This window comes from Rhinolophus sinicus, linkage group LG07 (assembly GCF_036562045.2).
Source record: "Rhinolophus sinicus isolate RSC01 linkage group LG07, ASM3656204v1, whole genome shotgun sequence".
Classification (NCBI taxonomy): domain Eukaryota; kingdom Metazoa; phylum Chordata; class Mammalia; order Chiroptera; family Rhinolophidae; genus Rhinolophus; species Rhinolophus sinicus.
Window position 1 is genome coordinate 72,797,777 of NC_133757.1, and position 21,708 is coordinate 72,819,484.

The window sequence follows — 21,708 nt, forward strand, 5'->3', positions numbered from 1 at the left end:
CTCTAGAATAAAAAAAAAAATCTTCACTAACAGGCAAGGCTGGCTTGATCCTGTGCACCCATTGGGGCTTGAGGGCACAGGCCCAGCCTGGCCTTCCCAGCCTCACCCACCCACTGCAGGGCATTCTCCAGCCTCCTCCTCAGGGCCCTCCCACCCATCTGACAGACCACCCCCCCACACGTGCAGAGGGAATCCCAGAATCCCAGCCCCATGTTCTTCCCCCACCCAAGGGTACCCAGATCGGGCTTCACTGAAGCTGTGATGCTTGCAAATCACAATGACCTTCAGGGACAAGGAGAACACATATGAACAATGGCATCTCATAACTCAGGCCTCTGCCCATGTCCCCAGCTTCAAAGCCCATTCATTGCCTGACACTTTGCTTCCACGACACTGTACAATTTCACACACGCCAGCCTTTACAAATGCTGTCCTCTGTCTAGAATGTCCATCTAATATTTATCCCTTGTTGGGTGCTGAGGACACAAAATGGTGGGGAAAGTGGGCATGGTCTCTGCCCTCACAGGGTTTACTCATTTTCCTTAGCTCTCTGGCAAACTCCTATGCATCCTTTAAAACCCAGTTCAGTTGTCACTTCCTCCTGGAGGCACCTCCCGTTGCCCCCACCTTGGCTCCACTTAAAGCACCTCCCCCAGCCCTGTCTCGCTCAGCCCTGCCTCATTCACTGTGAAGTTGGGAGCGAGCCAAGCAGTGTTTTTGAAGGTGACAAGGGTGGAGAAGGAAGGATGCACGACCAGTCTCAAATCCCAGTGCTCTCAGCTGAAGCAGTCTCAGCCCTTTCTGGCCCCAAGTCATTGTGGAAAAGCACTTTCCAAACCAGAGAGCCCTCCAAGGGGGCTTCAGACTGATACACTGGACCCTGACTTTAGAGGTCTTGGTCCTGGAAGGCCTACCCTCTCTCTAATCTGTCTCTGCCTTTTCCCCCCACCCCTTTCACCGTCTTCACAAAGAAGAGACACTACAGAGTTTGGGAAGAGAATGTGGTCTGGAGCCCAGCTGACCGTCCAGAGTCCCAGCTCCAATGCTCCCCGTCCTGGGTGCCTCAATTTCTTCACCCCCCTGTTGGTGGCGCAGATGCCTGGAGTGGGCTCAGAGGCAGCTGTAAGCAGGCATCCATGGCCAGCAAGGCCCAAACTTCTCTTCCACCTCCCTGACCCCCCAACAGATGCCCTCTTCCAGAGGGACAGGAGAAAATGGGACCCAGGGTGGCACTCCTCTTCAATCTGCATGTTGTCTGTTTTGGACCCCAGCTGCCCCATCTGAAAAGTGGGCACAGCCTGATTTCCTGCTTTACCAGGCTGTTGTGGAGGCCCAGGAGGTCACAAACACTGCATGCTGGTATTGCAACAGATTTCATTCCTGTGTCACCTGTCGACCAGTCACGCAACCTCAGACAGGTGATCTGGCTGCTCCCTGCCTCAGTTTCCGCATCTATAACATAACAATAGGCCCTTTCCACATGGGGTGGCTTGAATGATGCCTGAGGTGGAGTGGGTACTAAGTCAAGTTTAGTTACTTACTGTTAGCAGGAGAGGGGTAGGATGGGGAACAGTCTAGAAAGGAGGGGTGCTGGCCTGTGGCTGGTTCTGGGTGGTTCTTCCTGGAACACCCCCTAGTCTCTGCAAAGGCACCTTCCCTTAAAGCTGTAGCTAATGAGCTCAGACTGGGCTCAGCCAGGGCCACCGAGGGGTCACCTGGAGAATCACCAAGTGGGTGGCTGGGCCAGCCTAACCAGCCTGAGCCCTCATACCCAGCGTCACCCCTACCCTCCCCGTCCCGGGTCTCCCAGCCCAACTGCATCTTGAAGCCTCTTTGGCCTTATTCCCAGCCCTGCCCCTGCCACCTGGAGCCAGACTCAGATAATCCTTCTTAGTGGCTAAAAATATCCGATTGGAGGACAGAGAAAGATTAGGGCTTCCTGCTAACATGAGGAGGGGGAGGGGGAACAGAGGATCCCTGGCCTGCCTCAGGGGTCTGAATGAGCACACCTGGTCCCTATTATTCCTCTGAACCCCCCAATGTCCCAGCATTGCCAGTAGAGCAGGGCTGTACACACAGGTTTGTTTTATTCTCAATCTATTAATAGCTGGAAATGCAGGGCTTGCCCAGGTTGGAAAAAAGAAATCAATTCAGACTCCAGATGTCCAGGCCCAGCCTAAGGATGGACAGAGGTAAGGTGTGCATACGTGCACACACACACACACACACACACACACACGCTCACTCACACTCACACACACCTGGCCTCTACACCGTGGCCTGCCGCCTGGGGTCACCTGACATTTGCCCGGGGTCACCTGACATTTGCGGCTGGAGGCCCAGGCAAAGAACACATGATGTGCTAAGTGGGGACTGTTTGTTGATAACCACAGCTGCTCCCGCACTGGGCCCTGGCTCCTCCACGTGTCCATGCGGGGCCTCTCTAAGCAGGGTCCCCACGAGGTGCTAATAATGACAAGAGGCAGCCAGTCCAGGAGACGCTTCCATGCTGCTCCCTGCAAAGACTCAAAGAAGGGCCCCAAGTCCAGGGCTCCCCCTCGCCCTAACCCCTCATGTTTGGACACTTCTGCCCTCCACACTCTGGCCCTGTCGATACACTTCCTTCTCCCCACCAGCTCAATTCACTGCCACGGCTACCTGTGGTCTTCCAACTCACCGAGTCCATTCCTGTCCCAGGGACTTTGCATGTGCTGTTCCCGCTCACAGCCCCATGTCTAGGTCTGTTTCATCATTTACATCTTCTCTCACTTGTCACCTTCTCAGATCACTACCGAAGAAGCCACCACGTTATTCCATCTCCTTATCATGTTTTATTCCTTCAGCCCTGTCATCCTTGTTGATCTGTTTGCTTATTTACTTGTTTGTCTGCCTCACCACAAGGCATAAACCTCACGAAGGGATGAATGTCTTTTTAGTCACTGCTGTGTCCTCTGACAGGGCCTGGCAAATATTAGGTGCCAACTAAATGCTAAGTGGATGAATGAGTGGGTAAAAGGGACACATTGACGGGTGGGTGGATGCGAAGACTTTAGCTCAGGTGATCAAACTTTCTAGAAAAAGAAGCCACTTTCTTTAAAAGGCAAGGTCAGCTTGATACCCATAAAGTAGGTCCACTGTCTCCCTGGAAACTGGGAACCCTGAGGCTCAAAACCAGAAGCCACCGGACACAGGTCACTCAGCCAGCAAGGGAGAGGGGAGGGGCCTGCTCTGCGTCACCAGGGGGATCGGGGCTCACAGCACCCTGTGGAGGACCCCCTAGGCCTGCCTCTGCCTATCAAGGTTTCCCCAGGGAGCAAGCTGCCCTCCTCCTCCCTGCAGGCTCAGGGGCCTGGGTGAGCTGAGTTGGGTCCCCTGGTGACCCCAGCCCACTGGCCACCCCTCCTCACCACAGCCGCCCTTCCCACCCCCTGGCTACAACTTCTTACACCACCCCTTTGCAATTACCCCCAAGCCCCAACTTCAACAACCAACGTGGGGCCATGAGGGTTGCCCATCAGCTGTGCCTTGGGACTGGCTGCTGGGCCTACCCTCCTGGCATCTGCCCCCTCCCTCCCACAGCTCCACCCCACACCCAGGTCCTAGGATCCCCAAGAGCTTCCCCTAGTGGTCCAGCTCCCAGGCCTTCGCATCAGTGGTGCCTTTTGCCCAAAATGCCCCACCCCCATCACTGGGCCAGTTCCTCCTAGCCTTCCAAGACCTGGATCAGATGAAACTCCTTGCTTAGGTGGATTTTTCTGCCCTTCCCACCCTCCTTGAGCCTTTCTGAAGAGCCCCGGGGAGCTAGCTGGCTCCGAGTCTCCTTCAAACAGTGAGGGCCAGGGACCGACCTCAGGAGCCCAGCATCACTTAGTGCAGGTGTGTGTTGTGAGGTCAGTCACGGAGTTTTAAAAGATTGATGGAGGGGAGAGAGTCAGGTCTCAGAGTCTGAGGGGGAAAATGGGCAGTCCCCAGCCCCACAGGCAGGCGGCGGTGAGGGCAGCAGGAGCTGATAGATACACAAGGTTGAATCAGGCATCCAGGTGGGAGTATAAGGGGAGCTCACCTGGGCTATTATAATTAAAAAAACAACAACACAGCTTTTTTGAGGTATCATTGACATGTAATGAACCGCACACACTTAAAGCATGTGATTCAATGTATTTTGACATATGTGCATAACCATGAAATCATCACCTCAATCATGATAGTCAATAGAGTTGACTCTTGAACAACACAAGTTTGAACTGCTTGGGTCCATTGTATATGCAGATTTTTTCATCTTGTAAAGAGACAATGTAAACTGACGGTATAGATAAATATATACAGTACTGTAAATGTATTTCCTCTTCCTACTGATTTTCTTAATGACATTTTCTTTTCTCTAGCTTACTTTATTGTAAGAATACAGTATATAATACATAGAACATACAAAATATGTGTTCATCAACTGTTTATATTGTTGGTAAGGCTACTGGTCAACAGTAGGCTACTAGTAGTTAAATTTGGGGGAAGTCAAAAGTTATAGGTATCTTTTAAAATGCACATGGGGTCAGTGCCCCAAACCCCCACATTGTTCAAGAGTCACCTGTATATCCATCCCTCCTCAAAGTTTCCTTGTGCCCCTTCAGAGTCCTTCCCTCTTGCCCTTCCAGTGAAAACTGGAAGCAACTTTGATGTCCAACATTTGGGGATAAGGAACCTCAGGATTCCATTCGATGAAATACTAAGAGTTTAAAAGGAGGAAGATAATACATTATGGATGGATCTCAAGGACATTATGCTCAGTGAAAGAAGCCAGCCACAAAAAGACAAATACTATAGGACTCCACTACAGGAGGGACCTAGAGAAGGCAAATCCATAGAGACAGGAAGTAGATGGTGGTGGCCAGGGTGTGGGGACAGAGCCCCAGAAAGTAGTTTACAGGCTCTCGGCCTCACATGGAAAGGTGCTGGCTCGGGTAGTGGATGGCCGTCGGCTGTGGCCGGTTAGCCGATTGGCCACTAGTATAACTGCTGCGGCTACGGAGGAAAGCCGAGGATTGCCGAGGAGAGCCGAGGAGAGCGGAAGAGAGTAGAGGAACAGAGTCGAGGAGAGTGGAGGAGAGTCGTCGGTCGGTTGGCGCAGGAGCGGACAGCAGGTCGCACGTCCAGTGGGCCCAGCTTCTAGTGAGACTATAGTAGTATGACTCCCCTACCTATGGCTCCGTGGGTGTTCCTTTTTGGCCTCACCATATCCTGTGTTCTTGTGTGGGGAGCGGGAGCAGAGACCCCGCAGGCCGCCCTGCCTGAAAAATGGCGCAGCGAGCAGGGTCTCCCGCACGACACAGGGGTTGGGGCTGGGAGTGGGGAGTTAGTGTTTAATGAAAACAGTTTCAGTTTTACAAGATGAAAAAGTTGTGGAGATGGCTGCACAACAATAGGAATATACTTAACAATACAGTAGTACCTCGGTTTTCCAACGACTCTGTGTTGATGAACATTTTGGCTTACGAATGCCAAATGCTTCAGTTTTCGAACACGACTCAGAAGTCAAACATGTCTCCTGGATTCTGCTGAGTGCAAGATCCTGAGGCCTAGCTGTCGGCTGTTTTCGAACGTTTCAGAACTCGTGGATTACGTTAGAAAACCGAGGTACCACTGTACTGAACTCTGCACTTAAACATGGCCAAGATGGTAAATTTTGTTATACGAATTTGACCACAATTTAAAAAAAAATTTTAATTTCAAAAATTACCAAAGACAGAGAAAAGAAGAGGAAAAACTATGTTTACTGACTTGGGAGAACCAAGTTAAAAAAAAAATGAAAGCAAAATGAATAGAGACACTAATGGCCTGGTATGTAATTTATGAAATGGAAAACCACCAGAAGACTTCTGCTTCTGGTGCTGGAGGAGTCAGCCACATCAGACCAGCCCTCTTGAGGAGATGCTGCAGGAACTTAACTCTGTTTATATCAATATATATCACGTCTATGGTAAATTGGTTTTGTTATATGTCATTTCCCTTAAAGTCACAGGACCTATCAACAATGTTAAGTAAGGATTTACTGACCCCAAAAGCTCTCTGGGGCTGCAATGTCCGATGTGGTAGCCACTGGCCTAATATGTAGCTATTTACATTTCAATTAATTAAAACTAAATAAAATTAAAACTTCAGTTGCACCAGCAACATTTCTATACTCAATAGCTGCGTGTAGCTTCCATATTGGGCAGTGCAGATAGGGAACATTTCCATCACGCAGAAAATTCTCCTGAGCAGTACTGCTCAAGAGTGACCAAAAATACGTAGAAGTTGGATGTGACTCTACACCTGGAATAATGGAAAAGCATGGGAAGCATTTCCCACTTTTTACTGTTATTCAGTGAGAATAGAAACTGGCTTGAAAAGTGAGAAGACAGAGCCCAGAGAGACCACAATAGCTCAACAACGGAACATGTAGGAAAGAAGAGAGCCAAAAAAAAAAAAGAAGTCCCAAATTCTATACAAAAACTCAGTGTGAACCCTTGAATCATATATGTACAGGGCAGACTCCAACCAGCCCAGATAAGGCTAAAAGAGAAAGTAAGATTTCACCTGCCACCCATCACAGGGAACATAGACTTTGGAGCTTGAGTCCTGATGGGCTAATTGCCTGATTTAAAAAAAAAAAAAAAAAAAAAAAAGAATCAATACTCTTCAGAGGAACACAACATAATCCAGAGTCTCTGCAACACAGCTTGCACAATGCCCACGATACAATCCAAAATTACTCCACATATGAAGAAACAGGAAAACATGACCCAGACACAAGAAAGAAGAAAATCCATGGAGACAGAGCCCGGGGTAATCCAGATGTTGGAATGAGCAGATAAGGACTTTGAAGCAGCTATTATGAATATATTCAAGGATGTGGAGAAAAATTATCTCCTCATGAATGAACAAATAAGACACCTTAGCAGAGAAGCAAAACTCATAAAAATGAACCAAATGGAAATCCAAAACTGAAAAATACAATATTTGAAATAAAAAAGTCATGTGTAGGCTTTTGTCCTGTCACACTCAAGTTATCCTCCACCCCAGAGAACGTGCTGACTTTCTCCTAAGATTTCTTGGCCAAGATCCCACCTTCCACCCAGTCCTTGGGGACTGGAATCTGGGAGTCGTCCTGGGACTCTCCACATATACCCTGGACACTCACCAAGTCCTGTGCTTGTATCTACCTCCCCCGTCACAGTCGAGCAAGTCCCTTCTTTGCTCGATTCCCACTTCTGCAGCCTCGTCTCTGTCTAAATCACTGTGGCCTCTGACCCAGTCTCCCTGCCTCTGGGTTTTGCCCAGGCCACCTCCATCCTTCTAACATGCACATCAGACTCACAGCTTTAAATCCTGCAAGTGCGCCCACCAACTTGGTGCTATGCACCCAGACATACGTCCAGGCCTCCGCACATACCTCCATCACCCCACTACCCACCGCCAGTCTGACAAATCCCTTCAGGTTCTTCTCAACTCTGTTCTCCAGACATTTCCTCCAGGAAGCCTGCCAGGTGCCCCCACAGTTGGTAAGCAGTCATTCCCCTGGACTTTTCTACTCCCTTTCTCAGAAATTTTGGGGCAACTTTTGTCTCCTCCCCAGTAGCCTGGTGATAGGGCCTGGCATCTCTGTGTTTCCAGCACCTGACACATAACAGGTGCTCAGAAGCTGTCCCCCAAATGGATGACGGAAAGAAAGGCTAAGCTGAAGCCCCGGTTCAGGCTGTAGACACCTGGGGCCTCAGAAAACAACTTAGCTCCAGCCTCAATCCTTCCCAGTTCTGCCCCATCCCTTTCCCACTTGTGTGATTACATACTCACCAGTCTCCTTCAAAAGGTTCACTTTTTTTCCTTAAGTACGTTTATTTTCAGATATCCCTCCAACCCTTAAAGAGAAAGCCAGCTTCGGTATCACTTGCAGACAGTAGCCACAAAACAAGCACAATGAAAACAGGACGACATTCAGTCCTGGCCAGTACTGACGCTGGCTAGGCTATAGGCCCAGACCTAAGTCCTGCTTGTGCAAGGGGAGGTGGGCAAGTGCCTGCCGTCTGGGTCTGAAAGACACAAAGGCAGCAACAGGAGCTCTGGACCTCGATGTCCCCAGAAAAGGGGTGGTTTTATGAACTCTCCTGTCAAGTGGGCTGCCCCTGGGATTTCAAAGACAGGGAAGTGCCACCTAAACGGGTCACCAATGGCTGGCATCTGGGAGGTGATGGGGTGGGGATGAGGTATGTGGGTGGGCAGCAGGCACAGTAGGTAGGATGTCTTCAAGGGGTGGGGGGTAGAGTATGTTGGGGTGGGTAGGCCCCATCTGGGAACTACATGCTTGGGCAGGAATTTGGGGAAAAGAAAAGCCCTTTTGGGCAAATTCCAGGTGTGGGACAGGAGCAGCAGGGGGGTGACAATGGGGGCAGGGCCTCAAGAGCCCTAGAACCCCAGCACCCCCCGCCCCCCAGCACTGCCTGCATTCCTGACTTGAAAGTGGCCCACACTGGTCTGGGTTGATATAGTGGCAAACTGTGACCCTCAGAGTCGCAGACCTGTCAGATCTGCTCCTACTGGGTGGTCTCAGGCGAGCAGCACCTTCTGTGAAATTGAGTCACCATCCTGGCCCCTGCTTGCATGCCCGCCTTCCCACCTGCCCAGGCGGCAGGGGGAGCCAGGCCAGGCACCTGTGAGGCGGGGTGGTGCAGAGAGGGGCTGCCCATGGTTCCTTTAAGGACCGGAAGTGTTTGTGTAACAGGAGGAAGGCTAAGCACTTCCTCTCAGATGACGGTTGAGGACAGCCCCTCCTCTCCCATGTGCACAGACGGAGGGTGGAGAGCCAGTGGCAGGGGCTGGAGGGAGGCTGAAAGGCTCAGGGTCATTTGCTTTTACCCAGCCATCCCTCTCTCAGTCGCCCCACAGTGGCTCACAGTACAAGCCATCCCAGCTGGAAAACCCCGGAGAGAGACTCCCCACCCTTAAGGTCCAGCATCCATCACTTAGGAGGCCTTAGTGATCTGGCCCCTGCCCGCCCCCAACCCCACCCAGCTCTGCTGACCTTAGGCCACCCAGATTCCTGGGTCTCAGTCTGGGGGTCATGGCTGGATTCCCAGGGTCTGTTTAAATCTCAGACACATCACTCTAATGCAATACCTGGTTGCCAGGCTTTTACCTGGGCTGCTCCCTTAGCTTGAGACACCATTCCCCTTACCTTTCAAGTATGTCCCTATCTCTGTTCCCAGGAAGCCTTGGCGGACTCCCAGGTTGGGTCAGGGGGCCTGGGGTTCTTCCATTTGGCCCAGGTTATTCTGCTTTGTCACTGCCCAGGGACTGTCCGTCTGCCTAACGAAAGGGGGGCCCTGGGAGGGCAGTGAGCACATCCAATTCCTGTCAGTGATGGAGCCCCCACCCTGGCCTCAGCTCAAATATGACCTCCTCAGGAACCAAATTACGTCAACATGGAAAAGGCAATGCCTTGGCAAATGCAAACATAATGCTGCTAACGGTTACAAAGGGTGATGATTACAGACTCTTTCCTAATAATAGAGAGATCCCTCCCCTGTTTCTTGGTAAAGAACTACTCTGGGGGCCATCTGTTGGCTCAGTTGGTTTGAGTGTAGTGCTCATAACACCAAGGTCACCGGTTCCATTCCCACATGGGCCAGCGAGCTGCACCCTCCACAACTAGATTGAAAACAGCGACTTGACTTGGAGCTGATGAGTCCTGGAAAAACACATTGTTCCCCAATATTCCCCAATTAAAATTAAAAAAGAAAGAAAGAAAATAACTACTCTGAATGAAAGCCAGTGGCTATAGATATCCACACAATGGTTTCTAAATATTCTACAACCAATCTCTAAGCACATTTGAGCAATGTTCTATGCAAATAACTCATGTACTTTTTGGATTTCTGAAGGTCCTGAGGCATAACGTTTTTACCTAGTCCCAAAATTTCTATTGGCTGTGCTCAGGAGTCCTGGCTCAATATTGTCCAAGGTTGAAACAGGATGAAACAGGTGAACCGTTAGAGTCCTTTGGCTCAGCCCTGTCTCGATGCAGAAGTTACTGCAAGGATTTCTTTCATTGCATCAACTCAAGCACAAGACTCTTGCCGTACCCCTGGAGAATGTTCTGGAAACCCTTAACACTCATGCCTGTTAAGAAAGAGACCTTGCTCCCTGTGTTATTCAGACAGGCTTAGATTGAATAAACAAGTCCTATTCCATCAATCTTAATACTTCTGTGGATCATGTGAATTTTGTTGTGTAAAAAAGGTGACAGTTTCAAAATTCAGAATCACTACTTTGGCCATGAGAACTACATTAAGGAAGCATGTGCCTAGGCAACCTGACACCTCCTCCAAGAATTGCCTTATAATCTGCAGCCCACAGGAGCCCCTTGATTCGAAGTACGTGAGAAAACATGGCACTTGGCAATGGAGGGGAAGTTGGGCTTTATCGTTTGAAATTTGCCATTTGGAAAACAGTACTGCTCCCTCACATCCTAAAGGGTCATGGCATTTGTCCTGGAAAATGGGTCTATGAAAAAAGTTTTCGGGGGCAGCCGGATGGCTCAGTTGGTTAGAGCAGGAGCTCTCGGCACCAAGGTTGCCGGTTCAATTCCCGCATGGGATAGTGGGCTGTGCCCCCTGCAACTAAGGATTGAAAATGCGGACTGGACTTGGAGCTGCGCTGCGCCCTCCACAACTAGACTGAGAGACAACGATTTGGAGCTGATGAGCCCTGGAGAAACATTGTTCCCCAATAAAAAATAAATAAATAGATAGATAGATAGATAGATAGATAGATAGATAGATAGATAGATAGATAGATACATAGATAGATAGATACATAGATAGATAGATACATAGATAGATACATAGATAGATACATAGATAGATAAATACTATATAAAAAAGTTTTCTTTGTATCAAAAGTGGAAGAGTCAAAATCTACAAAAAGGAAATATACTATCTACAGAGAGTGACAAAAACATGTATATACATTTTAAGAAAGAAAAAAACTGTATTAATTGTAGTACTCAATATGTACTGATTACAAAAAATGAATACAAGTCACGTTTGATGCCTGCAATTACAAGAGGTGCTCAAAGTGGTTACCATCAGCGTCCAGACACTTCTGAGTACGGCAAACTACTGCTTGAGCATAGAGAACATTGCTTAAAATGTGTATACATGTTTTTTGCACCCCCGGTGCATGACCTCCTCAGAGAGGCTCTGACCACCCGAAGTAAGTAAACCCTCTCACTCTTAACACATTTCAGGAAAATTCTGGGAATATGCGGGAAAGTGCTAAGTGTCCTATCTCAGCGTCTGACTTGCCCCCAACTCCTTCCAGTCTCTGGCCAGGACCTCAGGAAGTAATGCAGGTGTCCAGTGCCAGGTGTTTCTGTCATCTGCATCTTCCAACGGAAAAACTGAGGCACAGAGTCGGGGGTGGAAAGGTGGGATTCGAATCAAAGCCCACCTGTTTCCAGAGCCTGCCATCCTATGCACCTTTCCCAGTCCCTTCCAAGCCAAGCCTCTCAGGCTGCAGCCAGAAGTACCTGGGACGCCTATCATCATTTCACAAACATTTATTGCGTGCCTACTGCGTGCCAGGTGCTGGGCTACACACTGGGATCCCAGCAGGGAACAGACTACATCAGGATTCCCACCTCATTCGGAACCTCAGCTCTTTGAGGGTGGAACTGGGAGATGGCAGATACCATATATTTTATTAATTTGTTTCATGATGTCAGGTAGTAGAGAAAAATACGGACGGAAAAGAGATAAGGAGTAGGGCAGTGGAGACTGCAATTTTAAACAGGAAGGTCTGGAAGGCCTCCCTGAGAAGGTGATGTTTGAGCAAAAGAGAGACGAAGGAGGAAGCCTGGGGACAGAGCATTCTAGGCAGCGAGAAGAACAGCTTGTGCAAAGGCACTGAGGCAGGGCCATGCATGATGGATCCAAGAGGCCCGTGGGACTGGAACAGAGGGGAGAGTGGGAAGAGGTAAGGGCAGAGAAGTGATAGCCTTATATGTAGACCTGCCCTAACCAACATCTCAGATGAAGAAATAAGACCTAGAGGCAGACATTTCCAAAGCTTGTCCTGCCTGCTCTCCCCTCCTGTCACTCAAAGCCCTTGTCCCTGCCATCTCCCAATAGTTCAGCCTGATTCCTTGCTGCAACGGTGGCCCCATAGGGCCTGCCAGGATCACTGCCATAGCTGAACCAGGCCTAAGGGAGCACTCATCCCAAATTGGAGGGTAATAGGGGTTGGGGACAGTCCTAATAACGGTGTTCTGGCTCAGCAGAACCTTGATGGAGGTTCCAATGTCCAAGAGTCCCAAGCCTCTGAAGCCGGAGGGGTTTGGGGCACATCTGGTCAGTGGTGGGGTGTGGAGGGTGGCCAGGCCCAGAGGACTAGGCCCAGAGGACTAGGCCCTTGTCCACGTGGGTTGTGGGGAAGGGAGGCTGAGTCTTTTCTCCTCTACCTACAAAGGGAGTGACAGCGGGCTGGTGGCGGGCCACCCTCAAAACACACCTGCCTAGGTATTTGCTGCTTGTCCTGAAGCCCCAGCCAGGCCACTAACACCCCTGTGTCCCTCAGGCTCCTGTTACCTCTGAGAACATCCTACCTTAACCCCCAGGTCTGCGCCCTGTGCCACCTGCCACCCAGCTACCACTGCCACCTCCTTCTCCTCCCCCCACCAACCCCCTCTGTCTTCAGCTCCTCTGCTTCCATATCCCCCATCACTGCCTTCTCCCTGGTTACTTCCCTCCAGGGCGTCTCCCAGGTCAGCTGAGCCCCACCAAGAACAGAGGGAAGGGGGTGGTCTTCCCTCCTCCCACCAGCCCCCTTGGAGTTCGTGGTTCCAGAATTTCAGAGTAGAATGACCAGTGCACACAGGGAACAAAGTACCAAAACAAGCCCCACCCCCACCCCGGCAAACTGCAAAGCAAGGGGTGTGCAACAACCTCTCACCCCTTGAGCAAGGACCCTCACAAGGTCTGCTGTTGTTGGATGGGGGCCCTGAAAGCCTCAGTGTCTTCATCTGCCCCTCTCTCCTGTCTCACCCTCTTCCCCTTCACTCTGCTCCAGCCACACTGGCTGCCTGCACATGCTGGCCCCTCTACCTGAAATGCTCTTCCTCCAGATGTTCACCTGGCTGTTTACTTCTCATTCTTCAGGCCTCCTCCTCCTCCTTGCTCTCTCCTCCCAGAACCTCAGCTCCATGGGGGGGAAGAAGGGGACAGAGAGGGAAGCTTCATTTTGTTCACTGCTAGTCCCCAGTGCCTCCCAGTGCAGGCACCTCCTAAGCAAGTGCTGAATGAATAAATGACAGACAGGGGTGAGAGGCGGGGCCAGGAAGAGGACGCCCCCAGGGCATGGCTGGCAGGGGCTTGATCCCTCCTCAGATACACAGTAGTGGGAGCCTAGGGCAAAATATCGTTTGGGGAGCCCAGGAGGGGGTGGGGAGAGAGCCAAACTCCTGCTGGTTTAGTGTGGGGAACTAGTGTGAGCATATTAACAAAGGTATAAAGTCCAGACTGAGGGAGAAGAAAGGCTTCCTCTATAGCCACTCCAGTCAGAGCCAGGTTGGGTCTGAGGGGCTAATTCAGGGTGGCAATGAAAAGCCCATTCTGAATGGCCTTGGGTGGGGATAGGGACTAGAAGGACAACCAAACAAGGGGGTAAGACCCCTGCCAAGGGGAAGGATTATTCGACAGGGGATTCAGAGACCTGGCCAAAGCTGACTTCTTCCTTCTTTTTGAAGCCCTCGCTCCTCCCTTGGCTTCTGGCTCAACACCCATTCCTGGCTTCCTTCCACCCTCTCTCCACTTCATCCTCCCAACCCCAGCGTGGGTATGTCTCCCAAGCTCCAGGCTTGCTTCTCCAAAGCCTGCCCCATACCTCGCCTCCACCTGGGTGCACCTTGCCTCTACCTGGGCCTCTAGCAGCACCACAGTTTGCAGATGCTGGAAACAGATTGCTGACTTGTACCTGAATCTGCTCCCAGTCAGTGGCTACTCCTTCCCACCCCAACTGCAAAGCTACCCAGGATCCTCCCACTTCTCACACATCCGAGCTTCCCCCAGGTCCAGCCCCATCATGACCTGGACCAGCACAGTTGCCTCCATGGGATCTCCTGGCTCCCACCCACAGCTCCTCCCATCATCCTGCGGTTTCTCCCCTCCACATCTTAGCTCATTGGTCTCTCTGCCCATTAATTCTTAATCATCTTTATTAACACAGCCAACAGCCGCCTCCTCTAAGAAGCCTTCCTGGACCCCCTCTCCAGGCTGCAGCAGGTCACTCCTCTGGCTCCCTCCCCAGGCAGTCTCTGTTTTACCAGGTGCTTATTACCAGCTGGGCTCACCTCTGAGGTGATGAGTGCTATTATTCCCATTTTGCAGGGAAGACACTGAAGCACAGGAGGTGAAGTCACTAGCCCGAGGGCACTGAACTCAAACCAGCAGGACATGGTCTGAGACAACCTCCAGACAGCCGGAAAGGGGACAGCCTGCGGTGCCCAGATAAGAGGGGGACTGGGGCTCCCCACCCCCACGCCTGCTTTCCTGTGGGTGTCCCAGGGGTAGTGGGAGGTGGGAGGAAAGAACCCAGGCCCACTTCCCCCTGCCAACTACAGTCACCCTAGCAGCTCCAGTGCCCACTCCATGCCAGGCACTGGGCCAACCAATTTTACATGCCTGACTCACTCAATCTGCAAATGGCCCTGAGTCTGGAGGTGGGCACAGTTATGCACACCCACTCTAATTTCTCAGAGCAGGAAATGGAGGCTCACAGGGTTGTGAACTCCTATCAGGGCGGGCGGCGGCAGCGGGCAGTGGCAGGCAGGTGGCAGTAGCAGGCGGGTGGCAGTGGCGCTGGAGGCTTCCCCATCCCCCCAGGCACCAGGCTGCAGCTGCGATGACCAAGCCCTTTCCTAGCCAAGGCTTCTTTTGATCCCAACAACACTTCTAGGGATAGGAACTACTGACCCATTTTACAGATGGGCAAACTGAAGCTCAGAAAATTTCCCTGGGGCCCAAAGGCCGGTTTAGGTTTAAGGACCAAGGCTCACAGCTTATTTCCACTGCCTCTTCCAATCCCCCTTCAAGACACCTTCACTGGGAGTAGGTGAACTGGCAAAGAAGGTCTCAAATGCCTCCTCCCTGTAGCCTGGCTGGGCCTGAGGGACCCAGATGTGTTTAGTGAGGTTCCCACACTCACCAGTTTATTCACAGCAGCTGCTCTTGGAAGAGGACTGAGTTGAGGCTGGGGCTTCAAAAACAGCCCCATGATCCAGAATTTCCAAAATTTCTATCTCAGGTGTCCCCGTGACACCTAAGTGGGGCCAGCCAGTGCTCAGCCACCTGGGACCTTGCCTAGGCTCCTCCATCAGGTGGCATCTCACAGGTTCACAAGTCTGACTCAGCTGCAACAGCCCCACGCCCCAGATGTTTCTCCCTCAGTTTCCCCATCCAGCCAAGAAAGGCCCCTGCACTCTCCCAGCTGCTCATGCCAGCAGTCTCCTCCACTCACTTTTCTTCATGCCCCACGTCTGAGCAGGCAGGGGATACAAATGATGTTCTACCAAAATGAACCCCCAATTCACCTACTTTCCACCACCCCTGCCAGTCGGGTCCAAAGCAACAGCTTCCTCCCATTTGTTCTGCCCACAACAGCCCTGGGATCTTAAGATGCAATGGGACCATGTCACCACTTTGTCCTAATACTTCTGTGGTCTCCACAGGCTTGAGAATGGAACCCACATACTCCTCACCATCCATCTTCAAGGTCCGGTCCAATCTCTCCCCACCTTCACTCCCTGCGCTTCAGTCACGCTGGCCTCTTTTCTGCTCTGCAAAACACCTGCCTCGGAATCTTGCCGTTTTCTGGGCCTAAAAAGCCTTCGCTGGCTGGTTCGCTCAGGCCCCGAAGATACCTTCTCTGACAAGCTCTCCCTCACTTAACTTATCCCATCTCCCTGACGCTTTGTCTTCCCCGCACTTAGCATGGACAGGAATGACCAGTGTTGCTGTTTACGCGGTTCCTAGCCGTCTAAGCGTCCAGGCTGCGAGCTCTGCGGCCAGGGCCCCGGCTGCATTCCCAGCCCTGGCATGTCGGTGGCAACCCCTAGGCACTCCATAAGGATCCGCTGGTGACAGACCGACTGACACTCCCGTCGCGTTCACACAGCCGGATTCCCCCGCGTCACGGTGCCAGGCTCTCCCCCAGCCCCTCCCACCCATTTCGCAGCCGCATCCCGGGTCGCGCACGGCGTCCGGGCCCTCGCAGGAGTGGGGGTGTCTGGGGGAGGCGGCCCCCAGGGCCTGGGACCAGATGGGAAGCCCCGAGAGGCCGTCCCGGGCAGGATGGTGGGGGACCTAACGGCAGCGTCTGGGGCCAGGGTCGCGGCCGCCATGGCTGCGGAGGCGGGGCAGGAGTTGGCCGCGAGGGTGGCGTTTCGGTCGGCGTTCCGGGAACCGGGGACTCGCTTACCTGGGGGCGCAGGAGGCTGGGCGCACCCGGAGTGGGCAGCGGGGCAGGGACCGCGCGCCTGGCAGACAAAAGAAACGCACTCAGACCGCGCGAGGCAGCCGGACTCCGCTCCCAGCACCGCCTCGGGGAGGGGCCGGGGAAGAAGGTTGTGGGGGGGCTTGGGGCAGGGCCTGCAAGGGCTGGGCTGGGGGCGGGGCCCAGCGGGACGCGGGGCCCTGGTGGCGCTCGGCTCTCTGCCCGCCATAGGCCGCTTCCCGGACCCATGCCGGGCGCCACCCGGCCCCTCCCCTAGCCTTGCCCTCTCGGGGCCCCGCCCTGAGGCGCGCTGGGCCGCCATCCAGCCGCAGATATCTTGCTGAACTTTACCTCCTGTGTTTGAATCCAGCACGGTCCGCTGCGCGCTCAGTCTGGCCCCTGCTTCTCCTCTATTCGCTACTCGGGCCCCCCGCCCCCTCCGAGGGCCCCTCTTCTGGCCCGGCTCTGACCCGCGCAACTGCCAACACTCCCGGGGCGCCCACATCCGCTGGAGCGCCCCCCCTGGGCGTTGCGGGGTTGGCCCGAACACCGCCTCAGGCCTCAGAGGCCGCCTCCGATGCCCAGATTCTGGGTACCTGTCCCATCTCGCGGGCCATGCCCGCCCAGTTCGTGGTTCGTGGGACCGAGGACCGACAGGCAGAGTTGGGGCCCCTAGGACCTATTCTGGAGGCTGGGAGTCGTGGAGGGCAGCCGGGCAAAGTCTGTGGTTTGATAGGGTGCAGGGAGCAGAGCTAGGGAGATAGGCCGGTGTGGGTGGTGGCGCAGCCGAGGTGCCCGGGTAGCGGAGTCCAACAGGGAAGAGTGCTGAGTCCCCTCTTGGCGTCTGGAACCGAAAGTGTCCCGGGATCAGCAGAGCGCAGGGGCATACAGCCTGCGCGAGCCTTGAATCCCCAATCAGGCAGAGGTCGCACCTGAGGACTCACGGTCCAGCTGTCACCAGTTTAAGGCAAAGGGGTTCCCGAGCCGCTGGCCGAGCGCGTGTCTTCTGGGCAATGTCTTCACCTTTGGACAATAAGCCTCTTCCTGAAGCAGATCCTGGGGAGGTGGGGGAAGTCCAGGTTTTCTGGGCTGTGGAGCTCTAGGCAAGTTGCTTCACATCACTGAGATTTGATTTCCACACAGAGGAACCGGGAAGGGACAAGAGACCTCTGCTGCAAGTATGGAAGAACCTGTCCCTCCATTCCAGATTCCTGGCCTTGCACTTGATGTCTACGCCCACCCACTCCCCACTTTTCTTTTTCTTTAAATGCTAAGTCCTTTTCCCTCTGGCCTGTCACCTCCAAAGAGCCCACCACACACCCCCCACCTCTGCCCCACCCTCCACCTGCACTCTTATTCTCTCCCTTTCCCTTCAAGAGCTCCACTGCACATCTAAAAAGGAAAACAATAAAGTCATTTGTCTCAGTTGTTGCCACCAGGAGCTGCCTTGTATCACAAGTCTTGCAACTGGGGCTGCTCTGAACATGGCTGCTAGTATTTGAATGAATAGCAACAGGGAAACTCCTGCTGGAATGGGAGAATCCAGGTCCCAGTGAAGAACTGGCAGATCCGTAAAGAAGTGGAGGGAGAGGCCCTCCAAAGAGGGTGGGGTGGGCCAGGTCCAGAGAGAGATTTCATGTGGGAGGTACTGCCTGGGCAAAAGTGGGGAGGCTGGAGGAAGGGGTCAGCCTGGCAGGAGAGATGCAGGCAGGACTGTGTGAGGTCCTGCCACGCCCTCTTCTGCAAGCCCTCTTTCTCCTGGTCCTACCCACCCATCCCACCCCCCCAACCATGGGCATAGAGTGTTCGGAGGAGGTAGCATCTGAGAGATGAGTGGGTGGGCATTTAGCTGAGTTAGGGTCTGAAAGTGAATGAGCAGAGGACAGTTCGGTGGGGCCAGCCACTAAGTGCCCTCCAGGGCTTTCTCTGAAGAAGTGCGATCAGATTTAAAATTAGACACAATCAGATTTAAAATGAGTAGGCCGTGGCAGCGACTGGGGTCTGGTCTGGGGGTTGTAGATAGGACTGAAAGGAGGGACTCCAGAGGGATTTAGAGGTAAAATTGCCAGGGTCTGGGGAATCAGGGGAGGCCAAGGTCTGGTTGATAGAAGTGGGGAGATGGAGCTGTTTCTAAGCCGGCCAGTTCAGTGTGGGGTGTCTGGGTGGGGTAGGAGGGACCCTAATAAGGTCCCTAGCTCAGAACTGAGTTCCGTGCCTCTTCCTCCTCCCCTCCAGGCCTTCACAGGGACAAGGAGGCCTGGATCCAGGTGACCTGCTGCAGAGGTTCTCCTTGTCCCTACTGCTCCCCTCCATCCAGTTCGCTGGTACCAGACACATTGGCCTTTTCCAGACCCTGGTTCCATCATGGCCATGTCTGGACCCTGGACCCTGTGATAGATGAATCCAGTGATGTCTACATGTCCTAACCCCCAGAACCTCTGACTATGTGACCTTATAAGGCCAAAGGGACTTTGCAGTTCTGATTAAACTAAGGATCTGGAGATGATCCTGGAATATCCAGGTGGGCCCAGTGTCATCACAAAGGTCCTTATGAGAGGGAGGCGGGAGGCTCTGGGTCGGAGAATGAAATGTGATGGAAGCAGAGGTCAGAGAGAGAGCTTAGAAGATGCTACGCTGTTGACTTTGAAGGAGAGGAAGGCGCCATGAGCCAAGGCATATAAGCAGCCTCTCGAAACTGGGAAAGGCACAGAAACACGTTCTCCTCTAGAGCTTCCAGAAGGATCGCAGCCCTGCGGACACGTTGATTTTAGCTCAGTGAAACCTGTAGGTAATACATGTGTGTTATTTAAGCCACCAAGTTTGTGATGATTTGTTACTGCAGCCAAAGGAGACTCATACAGACTCCAAGCCCCCTATTCAGAGTCCCGCTTACACTGTCAGAACCCCCCCCTCTCACCTTGACTCAGTTTCCAAATCACCATCCCTCCGGACCTGGCCCCCTCTGGTTGTCTCCAGGGCTTCTGCTCCCCTGTTCTAGCAGGTTGGAGGCTGAAGTCCTGGATATCTGTCTGTCTGTCACTGCCTCTCCCTGCTCTGCAGTGTCCAGCTCAGTGACTTGTGCTCCAGCGTCCCAAGCGAGGCAGGTATCTACTGTCCCAGGGCCTGACTGTCCTGCCTGGCCCAGCCTTTGCTAATCAATATTCCTGCCCTCAGTGGGGAGCTCCTCTCCCTAAAGACAGAGGCCCCCAATTCAGACAGACCTGGGCCCCCATTTGTGCCATGCGCCCTCAGGTGTGTGACATAACCTCTCTGAGCCCTGTGGTATCCCCATCTGTGGAATGGAAGATGACCAGGCCCACTGGGGGACAGATACTTGAAGGGACCACTCTCCTCATTTTGCCCCCTCCAAACCCTCCCCTTCCAAATGGCCTGAGTAGGGGCTGAGGGAGGGGTTGGGAGGAGGTGCAGGGAGAGTGGAGAGACCTCTGCACTAGCTGTTCCCTCTGCCTGGAACACTTCCTACAAGTCCACGTGGCCCCCTCACTCACCACCTTGAGCCTTTAGTCAAAGTCCCCCCCTCCCCGCTGCCCTCCTATCCTGCCATCCCTCTGCCTGCCCCCCAGTGCTCCTTTTTGTTCCATGTTGATCCTGTACACTGACAGCCCCCCTGGAGAATGTCCGTCTCTCCAAGGGCAGGGGGCTGTATTTTGATTCCCCTGTGACTCTAATACCTAGAACAGGGCCCAGTACACAGTGGGTGCTTCATAAATATTCATTGGGGGCAGAGAAAATGAGAGGCAAGGCAAGAAATAGGGTTTGTCTGAGAAAGGCTCAGAAAGAGGGTTTACTGAGTGTCCATGTGCCTGTCTGTGTGTCTCTACGTCCGTCTGGGTCTCTGAGTGTTTCTCTGTTTCTTTGTGTCTCTGTGTCTGTGGGTCTATCTAGGTGTGTTTTTAGGTGCATATGTGTTTGTCTGAGGGGGTGTCTGTCTGAATCTGGGGTGTCTGTGTGTGTCTGTCTCTATGTTTCTTTGTGTCTGTGTGTCTCTGTTTCTTTGGATGTCTGTGGGTCTGTCTGTCTAGGTGTATCTATAGGTGTACGCGTCTTCTGTGTGTTTTTGTGTGTGTCTGTAGGGTGTCTCTGTGTTTCTGGGGGTGCCTGTGAAGGCTCAACTTCCCCTGTTGAGCGGGAGCTAGACCCCACTCTCTCCAGAGTGGTACCCGCGTCCTCTCCAGTCCTGCTGCTTGCGTCCTCCCAAACACCCTCCTGGCTCTGTGCCTCAGTGTCCTCACCTGCCCAGAACAAGTGCTCAGCACCCGGCTTCTCTTCCCCTCCATCTGGCCTTCCCATCTCTCAGGGCCGCTTTGAGTTGGTGACGTGACAATGAACCAGCCAACCCAACAGGAAGCCCTGGTCCATTGATTCCCGCCTCCTGCTCCCCACTTGGGAGGGCATCTGGAAAGTTCCTCATGTCTCCTAATCTTCACCTGCAAGCCTGCCATGTCTGTACAACTCAGCACATAAAACCTCTGGGTCCAGGGGTACTGTGATCGACTATCCGGTGTGCCTGGGGCATGGGACTTCCAGGGATACCACCAGGAAAGTCCCAAGCAAACCTCGATGGTTGGTCATCCTACTGGGGGTGCGGTGACTTGCCTGGGGTGACACAGCTAGGACAGGAACCCCGTGCCAACACCCACAGATCAAAGACACCATCCCCTCTCCTAGAATTGATTAGGAGAAATTTAGGGAGTCTTACTTTTCAAGGGTTTTTTAAACAGGAGGTGACAAACTCTGATTTGCGTTAAAACAATTTTCCTCAGTTAACTCGAAAACTGACCAAGAGTTTACTATGGCAGTAAGACTCCTCCTACCCTGTCTCTCAGGCCCACAGAGGCTCAATTTATTGGTTCAGCGTCTTAAAACCCATTTTGTGTATAAATGTGCATCTTTTTTTTTCTTTCCTTTTTTAAAAAACAAATACTTGCACCTTACACATTCTTTTGCACCTTTCTTTTTTAAATAGAGGTAAAATATACTGGGGGTGCCAAAAATATATATACAAGTAGACACTTTGGTCAGCGTTGCTCAAGCACTAGTTTGCCATAATCTGAATTGTCTGGATGCTGATGGTCACCACTTTGAGCACCTCTTGTAATTGTAGAAGTCAAACGTGACTTGTATTCATCTTTTGTTATCGGTATATATTGAGTATTACAATTTTAA

General features: G+C 52.6%; 1 protein-coding gene across 3 annotated transcripts in view; it reads right to left on the reverse strand.

Moving 5' to 3' along the window:
* Nucleotides 1–17,144, reverse strand: part of CERS4 (ceramide synthase 4) — a 28,832-nt gene extending 11,688 nt beyond the window's left edge. Inside the window, exons 1-2 of one of the 3 annotated variants that reach the window (XM_074337714.1) lie at nt 16,873–17,144; nt 16,507–16,564 (exon numbers count right to left, since the gene is read on the reverse strand). In XM_074337714.1, coding sequence (XP_074193815.1) covers nt 16,507–16,564; nt 16,873–17,026 — 212 coding nt within the window. In that variant the 5' untranslated portion in view covers nt 17,027–17,144. Of the gene's footprint in view, nt 1–7,830; nt 7,896–16,506; nt 16,688–16,872 lie in introns of those variants that run through there. The other 2 variants (XM_074337715.1, XM_074337716.1) reach the window with 2 other exon arrangements.
* Between the last annotated feature and the right edge of the window lie 4,564 nt (nt 17,145–21,708).